Source organism: Microcaecilia unicolor, chromosome 12 (genome assembly GCF_901765095.1).
Source record: "Microcaecilia unicolor chromosome 12, aMicUni1.1, whole genome shotgun sequence".
Classification (NCBI taxonomy): domain Eukaryota; kingdom Metazoa; phylum Chordata; class Amphibia; order Gymnophiona; family Siphonopidae; genus Microcaecilia; species Microcaecilia unicolor.
This window is the reverse complement of record NC_044042.1, coordinates 113,073,326-113,092,591: the sequence shown is the minus strand read 5'-3', so window position 1 is coordinate 113,092,591 and position 19,266 is coordinate 113,073,326. Positions and strand designations below refer to the sequence as shown.

At 46.8% G+C, this 19,266-nt stretch overlaps 1 protein-coding gene across 1 annotated transcript in view; it reads left to right on the top strand.

The window, feature by feature from the left end:
- The window catches only part of SMARCD2 (SWI/SNF related, matrix associated, actin dependent regulator of chromatin, subfamily d, member 2), a 234,228-nt gene that overhangs the window by 166,900 nt on the left and 48,062 nt on the right, over positions 1–19,266 (top strand). The window contains exons 4-6 of the mRNA XM_030221750.1: positions 4,003–4,125; positions 12,624–12,743; positions 13,569–13,664. Of these exons, the coding sequence (XP_030077610.1) occupies positions 4,003–4,125; positions 12,624–12,743; positions 13,569–13,664 (339 nt within the window). The remainder of the gene's footprint in view (positions 1–4,002; positions 4,126–12,623; positions 12,744–13,568; positions 13,665–19,266) is intronic.

Below are 19,266 nucleotides of genomic sequence, written 5' to 3'. Positions count from 1 at the left end.
TCAGCGTGTTCCGTTGAGCACATCTCCGTTTCTGTAGGTTGGGCACGGATTCTGGGCTGGATGTTTAGCGTGACTTCATCCTGGGAAGCGGAGCGCGGCTCCATCCCTGTACACAACTTCTTTGCGGTACATGGATCGCAGCTCCATCGCTGCATTTGTGCGTTGTTCTATCGCTGCTTTTCAGCGCAGTTCTTTGCGGCATGTTGAATGCTGCTCTATCGCTGCAAGTTGAGCGCAGCTTTCTTCTCCTTGACACTCGCACCGTCCCTCAGGCGGCTTGGCTTCTGGATTCCTTTCTGGGCACAGGTATACGGTTTTACGTTGAATTGCACTGCTTCGCTGTGTGTTCAGGCTTGCAGATGTTTATATAGGTTCGGCGTGGAGAAATTCTCTCTTCTTGTTGCATACCACCTTTCCTCAGATTTTGGATGTCCAGCTTTCGCTGTTTTCGGAACCTGGTACCATGCTCTGCTCTAGCGTTGGTGGTTTCTGGTTCCACGTTCTGGGGCATATCGTGATTAGTATCTGATGTTTGTGAGCCCTCTTGGGGGTTGGGGTATGCCCGTTCTCCGTCTTGAGGGTTCGGTTAAGTTTTACTGGGAGTCTTTACTGGTCTGGGGAACCCACCCTACTTTGGGGACTGCTTTTGTACATCCCACTCGTCTCTGGATTGATCTGTGGGACGCTATGGAAGGTAAAATTATGTCTTACCTGATAATTTTCTTTCCATTAGTCCCAACAGATCAATCCAGAGGCCCGCCCTTTATTGTGTGTGTGGTGGCTTAAGGTACATAGTCACCAGAGGGGTGTTTGTTCCTGTTTTGTTCCACTAGGTTCTCTCTTTCTTAAGGGATCGTTGGATACTGATGGACAACTACGAAGCATGGTCTACTCTCATGTTGACAATTTGACACTTAGGTGTTTTCTCTCCCGCTGGTGCGGTGGAGGAAGAGCCTGCAAAGGTGTTCTTGAGACAGGAGTGAACTGTGATGGTGGATTGCTTGACTTTCACTTGCTTTGGTATCGACAATACTGAGAGTAAGATGGCTGCACGTGTCTATATATAGTAAACTCTGAAGTTCTCTCTATCTCCACCTGCTGGTAGAGGGACACAACCCACTCGTCTCTGGATTGATCTGTTGGGACTAATGGAAAGAAAATTATCAGGTAAGACATAATTTTACCTTATGCCTTCTACAGGAGAGGGCCTTCTTTTTCAAAACCTTCTCATAACTGAAAATCATGGATCTGTCATTCTGCTTTAAACTAGAAAGTGTTCTGCTTTCAATTGTGCACACGGATTTTGTGTGTTTTTGAATCGTGATCTCTCACTGTAAAGAAACAATAGTTCACATAGAGGGGCATTTTCGAAAGGGACGTCCATTTTTGATGAGGACGTCCTCGCAAAGTGTCCCGATCTAGGGGTGGGGAAACCCATATTTTTGAAACAAGATGGACATCCATCTTTTGTTTCGATAATACAGTCAGGGGCATCCAAATCCTTAAATTTGGTCATCCCTAGATCTAGTCGTCCCTAGACTTGGTTGTTTCTGATTTTCGGCGATAATGGAAATCAAGGACGTCCATCTCAGAAACGACCAAATGCAAGCCATTTGGTCGTGGGAGGAGCCAGCATTTGTAGTGCACTGGTCCCCCTGACATGCCAGGACACCAACCGGGCACCCTAGGGGGCACTGTAGTGGACTTCAGAAATTGCTCCCATGTGCATATCTCCCTTACCTTGCATGCTGAGCCCCCCAAAACCGACTACCCACAACTGTACACCACTACCATAGCCTTTACGGGTGAAGGGGCACCTAGATGTGGGTACAGTGGGTTTGTGGTGGGTTTTGGAAGGCTTGCTGTTTCTTCCACAAACATAAAAGGTAGGGGGGGATGGGCCTGGGTATGACATCTGAGGCTGGCATAGAGGCTGTTACAAAATATTTAGAAAGATATTTTTTGAGGGTGGGAGGGGTTAGTGACCACTGGGGGAGTAATGGGAGGTCATCCCCAATTCTCTCCAGTGGTTATCTGGTCATTTTGGGCACCTTTTCGTGCCTTGGTCGTAAGAGAAAACACGACTAGGTAAAGTCTTCCAAGTGTTCATCAGGGATGTCCTTGTTTCTTTCGATTATGAGTCAAGGATGTCCAAGTGTTAGGCACGCCCAAGTCCCGCCTTCACTACACCTCCAACACGCCCCCTTGAACTTTGTCCATCCCTGCAATGGAAAGCAGTTGGGGACGTCCAAAATCGGCTTTCGATTATACCTACTTGGATGACCCTGGGAGAAGGACGTCCATCTTCCGATTTATGTCGAAAGATGGTTGTCCTCTTTCGAAAATGAGCCCAATATTGGCCTTTCTTTGGGATGGGCTTCATAGAATTAGGTTCCTCAATGGGTTCAAGTTGCATTGTTGGCCTGTTTCTGAGGATATTTGGATAAAACCTCATTGGTGGTTCATTGTGATGTGGTCCATTTTTCTCAAGCATGTCACTCATTATTCATGTCCAGAGTGGCATTTAAATCTAGTGCTCAAAGCAATGAAGTGTCCTCTATTTGAGCCTTAAGAGCTACTCTGAAGGATCTTGCTCTCAAAACAGTGTTTCTCCTAGCTATCTCTTCTGCATGCAGAATTTCAAAATTACAAGCATTACCCTGTCTCCATTTTACAGTAGTGGGCGTTTCCATATAGCTTTTTCGGTCATTCTTCTTCTTTCCTTTTGCAGGAAGAGTGTTGAGTACACTTGCTAGATTCCTTCTTAAATATCTTGAAGTAACTACTTCAACAAAACAGATTGTTCTTTTTGGCAGACCAAATAAAGGACATGCAGCCTCTAAGGCTACAATTGCTTGTTGGATAAAGGTAAGGATATTGTCTGCCTATGTTCCTAAGGGAAAACAATCTCCCATTGGGTTAAGAGCTCATTCTACAAGAGGAATGTCAACCTCAAGGGCCAAATTTCATGCTGTGAGTCCAGCTGATACTTGTAGGGTGGATATCTTGTCATCACGTCATATATTTGCTAAGCATTACAGATTGGTTGTGGGTATGTGAGCAGAGGCTAACTGTGGTACAGAAGTACTTTGGGCAGGGATTTCTATTTCTCATCCACTTTAAGGATTGTTTTGATACTTCCCACAAGATCTGGACTCTTGCTTAGTCTGGTAAGGACAACAAAGAAGAGGAAATTAAGTCTTACCTGATAATTTTCTTTCCTTTAGTCCCACTGGACCAGTCCAGAATCCCACTTGACTACTGTATTATTGGTTTCTGTTGTTTATACAAGTTTGTAATTTCTTTTATTACAAATTTTAGTCATGAAGGGTTACATTTGTTTTAGTTTTTCAGTTCAATTCAAATTGTTTCAGAATTCTATTCCTCATCTGCATTGCTTTCTCATTCAAAATACCAAAGACCTGAAGCTGCCCTTGTATGGTAAGGTTCTCAAGTCTTTATTGTGTCTTCATCCGCTGGTAGATAGACACAAACCTTCTGGTTCTGGAGTGGTGTGGTAGGACTAAAGGAAAGAAAATTATCAGGCAAGACTTAATTTCTTGTTCCTTTAGACAAGATTCTATATGTTCGTGGGCTCTGGTTCAGCCTTTGTGATCCTTACTGTTTGAGCTTTCCCCCTTTTCCCCTTGCTTCCTCCCATCAGTTCTTCCCTTTCTCGGTCCTTCCCTCTCTCATCTCTTGCCTCTTCTTTGTGAAGATGAGAGGCTGTGGTTGAAGGCTCCCTTAATGGGAAATGTAAGGAAAGAGGCCCTGTCTATTTACTGTCAGATAGGAAGGTATATGGAGAGAAACTATGCATGATGGCTTCCTAATGAGAGCTGGATGAAAAGGAGCAAAGAACGGGGGTAAGAGGAAAGCAGAATTTCAACATAGCCCTCTAAAAGTCATCTATACTGAAATACCCAAACAACTTTTGTACTTGTTATTTTCACTTCCAAAATGCTTATTATCCCTTTTCACTTCCCTTTGTTTTCATTACAGATCCGAGAGCTAGTTCCAGAGTCTCAAGCCTACATGGATCTTCTTGCCTTTGAGCGGAAACTGGATCAGACAATTGCTAGAAAAAGGATGGAAATACAAGAAGCAATCAAGAAACCTTTAACGGTGTGCTCTGTGACAGAGATGTTTTATTATAACTAAATATATATCTTCCCTGACTCTTTGGCATTTCTGCTGAGCTAAAACTACTACTACTACTACTTATCATTTCTATAGTGCTACTAGACGTACACAGCGCTGTACACTTGAACATGAAGAGACAGTCCCTGCTCGACAGAGCTTAACAATCTAATTAGGACAGACAAACAAGAGATAAGGGAATATTAAGGTGAGGATGATAAAATAAGGGTTCTGAACAAGTGAATAAGGGTTAGGAGTTAAAAGCAGCATCAAAAAGGTGGGCTTTTAGCTTAGATTTGAAGACAGCCAGAGATGGAGCTTGACGTACCGGCTCAGGAAGTCTATTCCAGGCATATGGTGCAGCAAGATAAAAGGAACGGAGTCTGGAGTTAGCGGTGGAGGAGAAGGGTGCAGATAAGAGAGATTTACCCAGTGAACGGAGTTCCCGGGGAGGAATGTAGGGAGAGATGAGAGCGGAGAGGTACTGAGGAGCTGCAGAGTGAATGCACTTATAGGTCAATAAGAGGAGTTTGAACTGTATGTGGAAACGGATAGGAAGCCAGTGAAGTGACTTGAGGAGAGGGCTAATATGAGCATAACGACACTGGCGGAATATTAGTCGTGCAGCAGAATTTTTAACAGATTGAAGAGGAGAGAGATGGCTAAGTGTGAGAAGCAAGTTACAATAGTCTAAATGAGAGGTGATAAGAGCGTGGATGAGGGTTCTGGTGGTGTGCTCAGAAAGGAAAGGGCGAATTTTGCTGATATTATAGAGAAAGAAACGACAGGTTTTAGCAGTCTGTTGAATATGTGCAGAGAAGGAGAGGGAGGAGTCGAAGATGACCCCAAGGTTACGAGCTGACGAGACAGGAAGGATGAGAGTGTTATCCACAGAAATAGAGAATGGGGAAGAGGAGAGGTTTGTTTAGGGGGAAAGATAAGAAGCTCAGTCTTGGTCATGTTTAGTTTCAGATTGCGCTGAGACATCCAGGCAGCAATGTCAGACAGGCAGGCTGATATTTTGGCCTGGGTTTCAGCTGAGATTTTTAGTGTGGAGAGGTAGATCTGGGAGTCATCAGCCTAAAGATGATACTGAAAACCATGGGATGAGATCAGAGTACCAAGGGAAGAAGTATAGATGGAGAAGAGAAGAGGTCCCATGACAGATCCCTGAGGTACACCAACTGACAGTGGGATAGAAGTAGAAAAGGATCCACTAGAGTATACACTAAAGGTACACTGGAAGAGATAAGAAGAAAACCAGGAAAGAACAGAGCCCTGAAATCCAAGTGAGGACAGCGTATCAAGGAGCAGGCTGTGATCAACAGTGTCAAAAGCAGCAGATAGATCGAGAAGGATGAGGATAGAATAGAGACCTTTGGATCTGGCTAGGAACTGATCATTGGAGACTTTAGCAAGTGTTGTCTCAGTTGAATGAAGGGGGCGAAAGCCAGATTGAAGTGGATCAAGAATAGCTTGAGATGAAAGAAAGTCAAGGCAACTGCGGTGAACAAGCACGTTCAAGTATCTTGGATAGGAAAGGGAGGAGGGAGATGGGGCGATAGTTGGAAGGACAGGTAGGGTCCAATGAAGGTTTTTTAAGGAGTGGAGTGACTATGACATGTTTGAAGGCATCAGGAACATTCGCAGTGGACAGTGAAAGATTGAGGATATGACAGATAAACGGGATGACAGTAGGAGAGATAGTGTTAAGTAGATGGGTGGGAATAGGATCAGAGGAACAGGTAGTTAGTTTCGAGGAGGAAATAAGATGTGTAGTTTCCTCTTCAGTGATTTCAGAAAAGGAAGAAAAGGAGGCAGGGGTTGGAGGGTTGAGAGAATGGACTAAGGGAAGGAGAGGTCGATGTGCCTACAGCCCGGCTTAGTAAACAGAGCCCTAGGTGAAATAATGACATGAACCAGTATAGTAGCACACTAGGTTACTTACTTGGTTTCCTGAACTTTGGACCAGCTGGGGCAAGAAGTACTGTTGAACCAGAGAGATTACTACAGATTGCTATTTAGTGGTGCTTCTTTTTGGATGGTGAATGTTAGTTAGACCCTAGAGCAAGTTATTCTCCGAGGACAAGCAGGCTGATATTCTCACATGTGGGTGACGTCACGTCGGCCTGGAGGATTTTCTAGCAAAATCGCAAAAGTTCCTTCTATAGCTTTCCATCACGCGAGACGATCACATTGCGCATGCAGAATTTCCTGCTCTCCGCGCGGACACGCTCCTCAGTTTCTGCGTCTGAGGAGACACAGAGTTCTGTCTTCAGCGCTTTGCGTTTTCCAGGCCTTCGGAGTGGAAGTTCTGTTCTCTTCTTCAAACGAGTTCGTTTTACCCTTTTCGGGTGTTAGAAAACGAAAAAAAACTACGAACTAAAGGCTTTTTTTTTTTTAAACAACACCCGAAAAGGGTAAAACGAACTCGTTTGAAGAAGAGAACAGAACTTCCACTCCGAAGGCCTGGAAAACGAAAAAAACTACGAACTAAAGGCTTTTTTTTTTTTAACAAAGTTTCCTTTCTTTTTCCGTGCGACCGTTCTTAGGTCGCTCAATCGGGTTTCCCCCCCTTTTTTTTGTGTGTCTGTTTTTCTGACACAATCGCGTCCTTTGATTTTGCGGAGGTGATTTTTCCCACGGTGTCATCGAAGACGCCTAGCGGCTTCAAGCCATGTGCCCGCTGCAACCGGACCATCTCTGGCACTGATCCACACTCCAGGTGCCTTCAGTGCCTTGGGCCCGACCATCTTCAGGAAAGTTGTAAGTTGTGCCTAAAAATGAAAAACTGCACTCAACTTTCTCGAGAGGTCTTGGGTCCGGTACCTCGACATCGGTACCGTCGACGTTGAGGGCAGCGTTGGGATCGGGAGACCGGGTACAGGCTGCCAAGAGACCGATGCACGCTGGGAGAAGTGATGCATCGAGCGGGTCTCCACCTGCCTCGGCGCCTCCTGCTTTGCAGGCCCCCCCGGGACCGACCTCTATTGGACCCGGCCCCGAGGAAATGTGTGGATTCCACGTCTTCCTCTCCGGTACCGAGGAGTCTCGATGACGGGCGTCGGGTGAAGGCCAAGAAGCACTGTCATTGTTCTCCTTCTTGACACGGTACCGCAAGCTCCGGGTCATCGAGGCATTCGGTACCCGAGAAGCATCGGTGCCGAGAGGATCGCTCTCCCTCTGTTATGGAGGTATCGACGTCAGGTCGTCTGGCAGTCCGGTACCGGCTCCTCAGCCTCTGCAGATTCTACCTCCGACGCCCACACCGGCACCGCAGCCTTCCCCGACAACTTCTGTAGATGAGTGCATCAAGGCTATTTTTCCAGATTTCATGGAAGCGGTGCTGAACCATTTGCGCCCGGTACCGGAGGTATCAGTACCGACGGTGCCGGAGGCTTCTGCAGCATCGTGCCTTTTGCCGGTGGTGAGGTCTCCTTCTCCGGTACCGCCTCTGGTATTGGGGTCAGTTGCCTCCCGGGTCGACTCTCCGTTGGCTTCGGTGGAGGAAGCTTCACTGGAGTCTCCTGAGGAATCGACTTCTCGACACCGTCATCGAGGTCACCGTTCCTCTGTGTCGAGACGGGCTCGGATCCGGGCTGCTCTGCCTCATCTGATGAAGAATGGGGGTCATGGAATTTTCTCTGCCGAGGATTCTCTAGGTCTTCCATCTGATTCGACCCTCTCACCTCAGAGACAGCTCTCCCCTCCGGAGAGCCTCTCTTTTTCATCTTTTGTGCGGGAAATGTCTGAGGCCATTTTCTTCCCTGTGGAGACTGTGGATGAGCCCAGGGCCAAGATGCTCAAGGTCCTGGATTATCCATCTCCACCTAAGTCTTCTACCACAGCTCCTTTTCATGATACACTCAGGGAAGTACTGATGAGGAACTGGGAGAAGCCTCTTTCTTGTCCAACTATTCCCAAAAAGGCTGAATCCCAGTATCGGATCCACGGGGAACCCAGTTTCGTCCGGCCTCAGTTGCCTCATGACTCTGCGGTGGTGGATTCCGCTCTCAGGAGAGCTAAGAGTTCTAGGAACTTTGCTTCAGCGCCCCCGGGGCGAGAGCATAGAACCTTAGATTCTTTTGGGAGGAAGGCGTATCAGTCTGGCATGCTCGCTTCCAAAATTCAGTCGTACCAGCTCTTCACGAGCATTCATTTGCGGAACTCAGTGCGGCAGCTTGAAAGCTTGGTTGATGCACTCCCACCGGAGCAAGCCGAGCCTTTTCGCCAAGTGGTCAGGCAGCAGAAGGAGTGTCGCAAGTTCCTGTCCAGGGGCATTTACGATACTTGCGATATGACATCCAGATTTTCTGCTATGGGTATAGTGATGCGCAGACTCTCATGGCTGCGTGCCTCTAACCTGGAGGAACAAACTCAGCAGAAAATTGCGGATATCCCTTGCCGGGGAGATCATCTTTTCGGTGAGAAGGTCGAAGAGTTGATTGATCATCTCTATCAGCGTGATAACGCTATGGACTCTCTCTCCCGCCGGGCGCCTTCTGCATCTGCTTCCTCATCCAGGAAGTTTTTCAAGGGGAAGAGAAGTGCGCCTTACGCCTCTAGGGGCCGTAAGTACACTCCTACTTCTTGACAGCCGGTTCAGGCTCTGCCACAGCACGCTCATTCTCATCAACAGAATGCGCCCAAACAGGCCCCTGCAGCTCCCCAGCAAAACCAGGGACAGGTTTTTGACTGACTCCAGTTGAGCATAGCCACCATAAATGTGTCCGTGCTGGACGATCTGCCTGTCGGGGGGAGGTTAAAATTTTTTCCACCAAAGATGGCCTCTGATAACCTCCGACCGGTGGGTTCTTCAAATAGTCTGGTTAGGATACACCCTAAATCTGGAAACCAAACCTCCAAATTGCCCACCGGGAGCTCAGTCCTTCAGCTCCCAACACAAGCAGGTACTTGCAGAGGAACTCTCCACCCTTCTCAGTGCCAATGCGGTCGAGCCCGTTCCACCAGGGCAAGAAGGGCTGGGATTCTATTCCAGGTACTTCCTTGTGGAAAAGAAGACAGGGGGGGATGCGTCCCATCCTAGACCTAAGGGGCCTGAACAAATATCTGGTTTGAGAAAAGTTCAGGATGCTTTCCCTGAGCACCCTTCTCCCCATGATTCAGGAAAACGATTGGCTATGCTCTCTGGACTTAAAGGATGCTTACACTCACTGCTCGATACTTCCAGCTCACAGGAAGTATCTGCGGTTTCGGCTGGGAACGCAGCACTTTCAGTACTGTGTGCTGCCTTTTGGCTTGGAGTCTGCGCCCAGGGTCTTTACCAAGTGCCTGGCAGTTGTTGCAGCGTCTCTACGCAGACTGGGAGTGCATGTGTTCCCTTATCTGGACGATTGGCTGGTGAAGAGCACCTCCCACGACAGGGCTTTACAGTCCATGCGGATGACTATTCAAGTGCTGGAGCTACTAGGGTTTACCCAAAGTCCCATATCAACCCAGTTCAAAAATTGGAATTCATTGGGGCTCTGTTGTGCACGAAGACAGCTTGTGCCTATGTTCCCGAGCCAAGAGCGGACCACCTTCTGTCTCTAGTCTCCAGGGTTCAAGCGTCTCAGCAGATTACAGCTCGGCAGATGTTGAGACTTCTGGGCCACATGGCTTCCACAGTTCATGTAACTCCCATGGCACGTCTTCACATAAGATCGGCTCAGTGGACCCTAGCTTCCCTGTGGTTTCAAGCTGCAGGGAATCTAGAGGATGTGATCCAGTTGTCCATCGACTTTTGGAATTCACGTCAGTGGTGGACAATTCGATCCAATCTGCTTTTGGGGTGCCCATTCCAAATTCCTCAGCCACAGAAAGTGCTGACGACGGATGCATCCCTCCTCGGATTGGGAGCGCATGTAGATGGGCTTCACACTCAAGGAGCTTGGTGTCTTCAGGAAAAGCTTCTTCAGATCAACCTCCTGGAGTTGCGAGCGATCTGGAACGCTCTAAAGGCTTTCAGAGATCGGCTATGCAACCAAATTATTCTGATTCAAACAGACAATCCGGTTGCGATGTACTACACAAACAAGCAAGGGGGTACCGGATCTCACCCTCTGTGTCAGGAAGCCATACGGATGTGGCTTTGGGCTCGCCAACACGGGATGTTTTTCCAAGCCGTTTATCTGGCCGGTGTAAACAGTCTGGCCAACATAAACAACAGTCTGGCCGACAGGTTGAGCAGGATAATGCAACCTCACGAGTGGTCACTGAAACATGGCTGTCGCCAGAAAGATCTTCCGAGCGTGGGGCACCCCCTCAGTAGATCTTTTTGCCACTCAATTCAATCACAAGGACCCTCAGTTCTGTTCCAGGCTACAGGCCCACGACAGGCTAGCGTCGGACACCTTCCTCCTGCATTGGGGGTCCGGCCTTCTGAACATGTATCCTCCCATACCTTTGGTGGGGAAGACTTTACTGAAACTCAAGCAAGACCGCGGCACCATGATTCTGATTGCGCCCTTTTGGCCCCGTCAGATCTGGTTCCCTCTTCTTCTGGAGTTGTCCTCCGAAGAACCATGGAGATTGGAGTGTTTTCCAACCCTTATTACTCAGAATGAGGCACAGGCAGCTCCTTGTGACTCTGGGCAAGTCACTTAACCCTCCATTGCCCGCCGCATAGAGCCTGCCATGAGTGGGAAAGTGCGGGGTACAAATGTAACAAAAAATAAAAATAAAATCCCAGCCTCCAGTCTCTGGCTCTCATGGCCTGGATGTTGAGAGCGTGGAATTTGCCTCCTTGGGTCTTTCTGAGGGTGTCTCCCGAGTATTGCTTGCTTCCAGGAAAGATTCCACTAAAAGATGTTACTCTTTTAAATGGAAGACGTTTGCCGTCTGGTGTGGCAGCAGGGCCCTAGATCATTTTTCATGTCCTACACAGACCTTTGCTTGAGTATCTTCTGCATTTATCAGAGTCTGGTCTCAAGACCAACTCTGTAAGAGTTCACCTTAGTGCGATTAGTGCTTACCATCAACGTGTAGAAGGACAGCCTTTAGTTGTTCGCTTCATGAGAGGTTTGCTTTTGTCAAAGCCCCCTGTCAAACCTCCACCAGTGTCATGGGATCTCAATTTCGTTCTCACCCAGCTGATGAAACCCCCTTTCGAGCCACTGGATTCCTGCCATCTGAAGTACTTGACCTGGAAGGTCATTTTCTTGGTGGCTGTTACTTCAGCTCGTAGGGTCAGTGAGCTTCAGGCTCTAGTGGTTCATGCTCCTTATCTTAAATTTCATCATAACAGAGTAGTCCTCCGCACGCACCCTAAGTTTTTGCCAAAGGTGGTGTTGGAGTTCCATCTGAACCAGTCAATTGTCTTGCCAACATTTTTTCCCCGCCCTCACACGAGTCCTGGCGAAAGCAAGCTGCACACTTTGAACTGCAAAAGAGCATTGGCCTTTTACGTGGAGCGGACAAGCCCCCACAGACAGTCCGCCCGGTTGTTTATTTCTTTTAATCCCAACAAGAGGGGAGTTGCTGTCGGGAAACACACCCTATCTAATTGGCTAGCAGATTGCATTTCCTTCACTTACGCCCAAGCTAGGCTGACTTTAGAGGGCCATGTCACGGCTCATAATGTTAGAGCCATGGCTGCGTCAGTGGCTCATCTGAAGTCAGCCACTATTGAAGAGATCTGCAAGGCTGCGACGTGGTCATCAGTCCATGCATTCACATCTCATTACTGCCTTCAGCAAGACAGTCGACGCGACAGTCGGTTTGGGCAGTCGGTGCTGCAGAATCTGTTTAGGGTTTAGAATCCAATTCCTACCCTCCTAGGCCCATTTTTCTCCTGTTCCAGGCTGCACTCTCAGTTAGATGTTCTTGTTTCAGGTCAACCTTTGTTATGCCCTCGCCATTGTAAGGTCCAATTGACCACTGTTTGTTGTTTTGAGTGAGCCTGGGGGCTAGGGATACCCCACATGTGAGAATATCAGCCTGCTTGTCCTCGGAGAAAGCGAAGTTTCTTACCTGAAGCAGGTATTCTCCGAGGACAGCAGGCTGGATATTCTCACAAACCCTCCCACCTCCCCTTTGGAGTTGTTTTCTTTCATCTTTTGGATTCAACTGAGGAGCGTGTCTGTGCGGCGAGCGGGAAATTGTGCGCGCGCATGCGAGATATGATCGTCTCGCGCGACGGAACACTCTAGAAGAGACTTTTGCGATTTTGCTAGAAAATCCTCTGGGCTGACGTGACGTCACCCACATGTGAGAATATCCAGCCTGCTTTCCTCGGAGAATACCTGCTTCAGGTAAGAAACTTCACTTTGTCAAGATGATAGATGTATAATCAGTCCTGCAGTCCGAGTGCCCTTTTGGACTTTACCATTATTTTTTAATGTTTAAAACACTTTGTTAGCGAGCTGCAACATAAAACACAAGATAATTGGGGTATGTCATGCTAAGTGATAATGGGGTAAAGCACAGTTTACTGTGTACTATCAGAGTGAGAAACTGAGAAGGTTTCTTTTTTTAATCCACAGCAAAAGCGCAAGTTAAGAATTTACATTTCAAATACCTTCACTCCAGGCAAACCAGAAGGAGAGGAAGGAGAGAAGGTGGCCTCCTGGGAGCTGAGAGTGGAGGGAAAGCTTCTCGAAGATGTAAGGAAGACATGATTAGAAACGTGGCAATTCGCTTTATAGACAGTCTAACAGGAGGTGGATAGGTGAGAGACAGGGAGATATGCATGGAGACATATCTGGCACCCTCCTGTCTCCATGCATATCTCCCTGTCTCTCACCTATCCACCCCCATCCTGTTAGACTGTCACTGAAATGCTTTGATGTTTCACTCATATATATACTGTCATCTACCAACATTTGCATATTTCTGATCTGACGAAGAAGGGCAATCTTCGAAAGCCAATCAAGAAATGTATTAAGTTATGTCCAATAGGAAAGGTATCATCTTATTTTCTTTTCCATGTTTTATTTCTATTGATTACCTTTAAAAGTGGACTAACACGGCTACCACACCTCAAGGGTATTCAGGAAATACCTGGCAGTAGTAACAGATGCCAACTAATAGTACCAACTTATTAGATATTCATTTTTATTAGATAACCTGTTTCAGTAATTTTCAACTGTATTGGACCATCATGTGTACTCTATTAGCAAAGTTTCAATGCTAGTAATCACTTGGAATGAATATTCCATCATGAATATGTTTATTAGGTGCTGAGACAGCCATGTGATTCAGCACCTAATTTTGAAATGTGGGGTGTGGGTATTTTTTCTCTCTCCCTCTTTTCTGTCCTGTAATTATTGTAGTTACTTTCCTTCTTATATTATTTTGTTATTGTGAACTGCTCAGATGGTATATACTTATGATACGGTATGTCAAGAATAAATGAACTTGAACTAGTATGACAGAGGTAAGCAACGTGACATTTTCTCCTTAGTTTATTTTCCCCATTTGCTTTTTAGGCGAATAAACAGAAGAGGAAATTCTCTTCTTTCTTCAAGAGCTTAGTGATCGAGCTGGATAAAGATCTGTATGGTCCAGACAACCATCTTGTGGAGGTAAGATAACATTAGTTCTAAACTCGGCTATGAATGTGTAGTGTGATCAAGGCCAGTTATAATTCACCTTGTATTTGGGCAAGGTGAGACTACTAATGAGCTTGGCCTGTGTTTATATCGTCAGGCAGCCTTTCTCCTTAATCTTTCTGACATTGTCATGATATCCTAATTTTCTTCCCAGGAGGGTCTCTTGCTAGCCATGCATTCCAACTCACAAGATTCTGTTTTCACCAACATTGTTTAACATCGACGTAGGTAAACTCATTAGGGATGGCCAGATTACTTATTCATATGATGATGATATTCAGCTTCTGGTCAATCAGTCACTAATTTGAAAGAATATCTGACAAAGATTTACAACTGGTTGTTGAATTAATAAATTCAATCTGCAAAATCCGAGATAACTTGGGATTAATATTGGCTTCTAAAGCTAAGGTCCTGGCTATTACTAAAGCAAACAATTTTTCAACTAAGCCATCTTCATCCCTTTTGGACAGCTTTGTCTTTGCCATATTTTATTCAGGTCGATGTGAGAAATACAAAGACCTGAATAAAATATGGCAAAGACAAAGCTGTCCAAAAGGGATGAAGTCCCTTTACATAGCATTAGAAGTCCCTTTACATTGAGATTGCTAGAAAACAAGGAGGGGAAGGCCGACAGTAAGGGGGGGGGGGGGGGGGAGGCCGACAGTCGCACAAAAGCATATGGTTCGGAATAAGGTATCTTGCAAAGATATCGCCCAAACAGGGAAGACAAGGTTTCTTGATAGTGAGGTTGCAAAAGATACTGTAGTAGATTCAATGTCCTTAAATAAAAATAATAAAAACCAGACAAAAGATAGTAAAATAGTACTGTCAAGTAATCAACATGATGTGATAAGGTATAACAAGTCTAGCTTGAAGTGTCTATATGTAAATGCTAGGAGCCTAAGACATAAGATGGGAGAATTGGAATATATTGCACTAAATGAAAAATTAGATATAACAGGCATCTCTGAGACCTGGTGGAAGGAGGATAACCAGTGGGACACTGTCATACCGGGGTACAAATTATATCGTAGTGATAGGGTGGACCGGATTGGGGGAGGAGTAGCATTGTATGTTAACGAGAGCCTTCAATCAAATAGATTGAAAATTCTACAGGAAACAAAAGACCTCTTGGAATCATTGTGGATCGAAATCCCATGTGTAAAAGGGAAAAGGACGGTGATAGTGGTTTACTACCGTCTGCCCGACCAGGATGAGCAGACGGACGCAGTCACGTTAAAGGAAATTAGTGAGGCAAATAAATTAGGCAACGCAATAATAATCGGTAATTTTAATTACCAAATACAGCAAATAATTCTACAATTATGCAAAAGGCATTGAAAGGTAAGTATGGTAAGTAAAAATGAAAAAACGTTGTGGAGAAAAAAAGACCTCAGTATTATCAGAGATACCTCTTTTTAAAAGGCCACACCTTTTTAATAGAGAGGAAACCTCATTAATCATAGGTGGAGTTTTTTTTACAGACCTATGATTAATGAGGTTCCCCTCTCTATTAAAAGGTGTGGCCTTTTAAAAAGAGGTATCTCTGATAATACTGAGGTCTTTTTTTCTCCACAACGTTTTTTCATTTTTACTTACCATACTTACCTTTATATTTTCATCCTATCTGTACCTATCAGGCTTATACCACGATCTGTGAGCCCCTGTGCCAAACAACGTCTGGCAGCCAGACAGTTCTGATCTTACCTGAAGAATCAGGGCTGGAACCTCCAAGGAGGACAGGGCTGGACGCAGGATGTGCGGCAGGCAGATGGCAAAAGGCAACTCCCAGGACCAACCAAAGGCTTGCGGCAGGAAGCAGAGTCCAGGTCCAAGCAGAAGTTCAAGGCAGGCGGCAAGCAAAAGCAAAGTCCAGGTCCAAACGGAGGTTCAAGGCTGGCGGCAGGCAAAAGCAAAGTCCAGGTCCAAACAGAGGTTCAAGGCAGGCGGCAGGCAAAAGCAAAGTCCAGGTCCAAACAGAGGTACAAGGCAGGCAGCAGGCAAAAGCAAAGTCCAGGTCCAAACAGAGGTTCAAGGCAGGCGGCAGGCAAAAGCAAAGTCCAGGTCCAAACAGAAGTTCAAGGCAGGCGGCAGGCAAAAGCAAAGTCCAGGTCCAAACAGAAGTTCAAGGCAGGCGGCAGGCAAAGCAAAGTCCAGGTCCAAACAGAAGTTCAAGGCAGGCGGCAGGCAAAAGCAAAGTCCAGGTCCAAACAGAGGTACAAGGCAGGCGGCAGGCAAAAGCAAAGTCCAGGTCCAAACAGAGGTACAAGGCAGGTGGCAGGCAAAAGCAAAGTCCAGGTCCAAACAGAGGTTCAAGGCAGGCGGCAGGCAAAAGCAAAGTCCAGGTCCAACAGAGGTTCAAGGCAGGCGGCAGGCAAAGCAAAGTCCAGGTCCAGTCAGGGTTCAAGGCAGGTACACAATCCAAAGACACAGAACTCAGGAATCCACACTAGCAGAAGCCGAAGCAAAGAGTTCTGTCAGAGTCTGACTTAAGTAGCCCCCTCCATCAGGGAAACAACCATCAGCTGTCCGGAAGGCGTGGCCAACAACCAGCCCAAGAGGCTTAACTGGCGGCTTCACTCGAACAGGATTTGAAGGCTCCACTTGAAACTCTCCTTGGACTGGACTCAGCGCCGGTGGACTGGAATCCCGAATAGGAACTAACCCGCTATGGTACCGCAGGCTGCTCTGCTGAGGAGACCTGAGCGGAGGAATTCCCCGGCGTCTTCTTTCGGCCTCAGCTTCAGGAGTATCCCGCAGAGCTGGCTCCTCCAGAAGTCTGAGGCGGTACTCACAGAGCGAGATAGCAGGATTCATGTCAGAAACTGGGCTATGGCGGACCAGACGCCACCAGAGACGCTTTCTTTCAGCTGCTGCTTCAGGAGTAGCCGTCAGGGCTGGATCAGACAAAAGTTTATCTCGGTACTCCCGAAGCGTCATAAAAGGACCCAAAAAAGAAACTGGGCTGACATACGGATCAGAGTCAAAATCAGAAATTACACCCGGATTGTCCACAGGGAACGAACTCATGGGCAGGCAGCCCACTGGGAGTGCTGCTCTTGCTGGTTCAGGGTCAAAAGTAGATGTTACCCTCGGATTGTCCTGAGGGAACGAACTCAGGGGCAGGTAGCCCACCTGGACTGATGATCTCGCCGAACTCATGGCCTTTGCATTCTGTTGCGTCTCTCGCGCTTGACGCGCTCTCGAGGACCTTGGCATACCTTCAGGCTTCTTCCCCAGGTGCGCGGGGTTTGTGAGTCCATAGGCCACTACCGTGGAGCGGCAGTGGCAGGCAAAATCACCTTCCAGGTAGAGAGGAGACAATGCTGGACCGGAACTCCGGACTGGAGTTCTACACAGGAATACTCGGAACTGGAACGCACCGGACGGGTGCGCACTGGAGTGGGGCCCACTGGACTGGACACACTGGAGTGGCCCCACTGGACTGGAACATACAGGAGTGAAACCCGCTGGACTGGAACACACTGGAGCGGAACCCGCGGAACTGGAACACCCTGGACCTAGGCTTCACCTACACTTGACTGCCTTCCCCCTCGGGCTCATCTAAAGGTCCTGGTGTATAGAGTGCTCTGTACACAGTTTCAGTGTTTGCTCTGTGTGAGTTTCTATGTTTGTTAGACTAGCTAGCTTAGGCACCGTCTGGCTTGTAGCCTGTGCCTAGCTCTGCTAGTTCTCTGTGTTTGTTTCCAGTGTATGACTTGTTAGCTTGGGCACAGCTTTGTTGTTAGCTGGTGTATAGCTTTACTAAGTCTCCTGAGTTTGCTCTGTGTATGTTTCCAGTGTATGACTTGTTAGCTTGGGCACAGCTTTGTTGTTAGCTGGGGTATAGCTTTACTAAGTCTCCTGAGTTTGCTCTGTGTTTGTTTCCAGTGTATGACTTGTTAGCTTGGGCACAGCTTTGTTGTTAGCTGGGGTATAGCTTTTCTAAGTCTCCTGAGTTTGCTCTGTGTATGTTCCTGTGTATGACTGGTTGCCTGGGTATCGCGTTCCTATTAGCCTGGGTACAGTCTACTAGTCATTGTGTTGAATCCTGCCGACTGCCAGAACCCGGACAGTTCCTGCTTGTCTGCCTTGCCTTCGCCTAGGTGCCAGGGGGCACTCCTGGATCTTCTTTCCTGCTGTTCCTGTAAGTCCTACCGGCTGCCAGAACCTGAGGGCTCAACCCGAGGGGGAAGGCAGTCAAGTGTAGGTGAAGCCTAGGTCCAGGGTGTTCCAGTTCCGCGGGTTCCGCTCCAGTGTGTTCCAGTCCAGCGGGTTTCACTCCTGTATGTTCCAGTCCAGTGGGGCCACTCCAGTGTGTCCAGTCCAGTGGGCCCCACTCCAGTGCGCACCCGTCCGGTGCGTTCCAGTTCCGAGTATTCCTGTGTAGAACTCCAGTCCGGAGTTCCGGTCCAGCGTTGTCTCCTCTCTACCTGGAAGGTGATTTTGCCTGCCACTGCCGCTCCACGGTAGTGGCCTATGGACTCACAAACCCCGCGCTCCCGGGGAAGAAGCCTGAAGGTATGCCAAGGTCCTCGAGAGCGCGTCAAGCGCGAGAGACGCGACAGTACCATTTGCCTTATCAATTTGCCTGTATCAATTACCTATAGGTGAGACTTTAATGAAAAATAGAAGTAACCAATCAAACGTTACTTATCTTGGATGATGTATATACACTATTTTTCCACAGGCTGATGTACTTTCTCAATCCGTGCGTGCCCTTCAGGGGAATATCCTTTCAAAAACACATCCAAGTATCAAACTGTACGCCATCTCATATCAGTAACAATGGCGATCTACTTCTTCCTCCACTAGACCCGTGTGACGTCTGCTGACGTGTCTTACAATCAATTATGCAAATCAATTAAAGGAAGGCTTTCCAAGATAAGTAACATTTGATTGGTTACTTCTATTTTTCATTAAAGTCTCACCTATAGGTAATTGATAAGGCAAATGGTACAGATAGGATGAAAATATAAAAGGTGGAGTTTTTTTTACAGACCTATGATTAATGAGGTTCCCTCTCTATTAAAAGGTGTGGCCTTTAAAAAGAGGTATCTCTGATAATACTGAGGTCTTTTTTTCTCCACAACATTTTTTCGTTTTTACTTACCATTCTTACCTTTCAATACCTTTTGCATAATTGTAGAATTATTTGCTGTATTTGATATTATATTCTACATATTCCAATATGATTATAATTACCCCCATACAGACTAGGTTAATGTAACATCAGGGCATGCCAGGGAGGTAAACTTCCTTGATGAAATAAAGGACAGCTTTATGGAGCAGCTGGTACAGGAGCCGATGAGAGAAGGAAAAATTCTAGACTTAGTCATTTGTGGAGCGCATGATCTGGTATGGGAGGTAACAGTCCAGGGGCCGCTTGACAACAGTGATCATAACATGATCGCCTTTGAAATTTGCTTTCAAAAAGGTAAACATAAGAAGTCAAATATGTTAGCGTTTAACTTTAAAAACGGAAGCTATGATAAAATGAGAACGGTTTAAAAAAAAACTTAGAGGAGCGACTGAGAGGGTGAGAAACCTACAACAGGCATGGATGCTGTTCAAA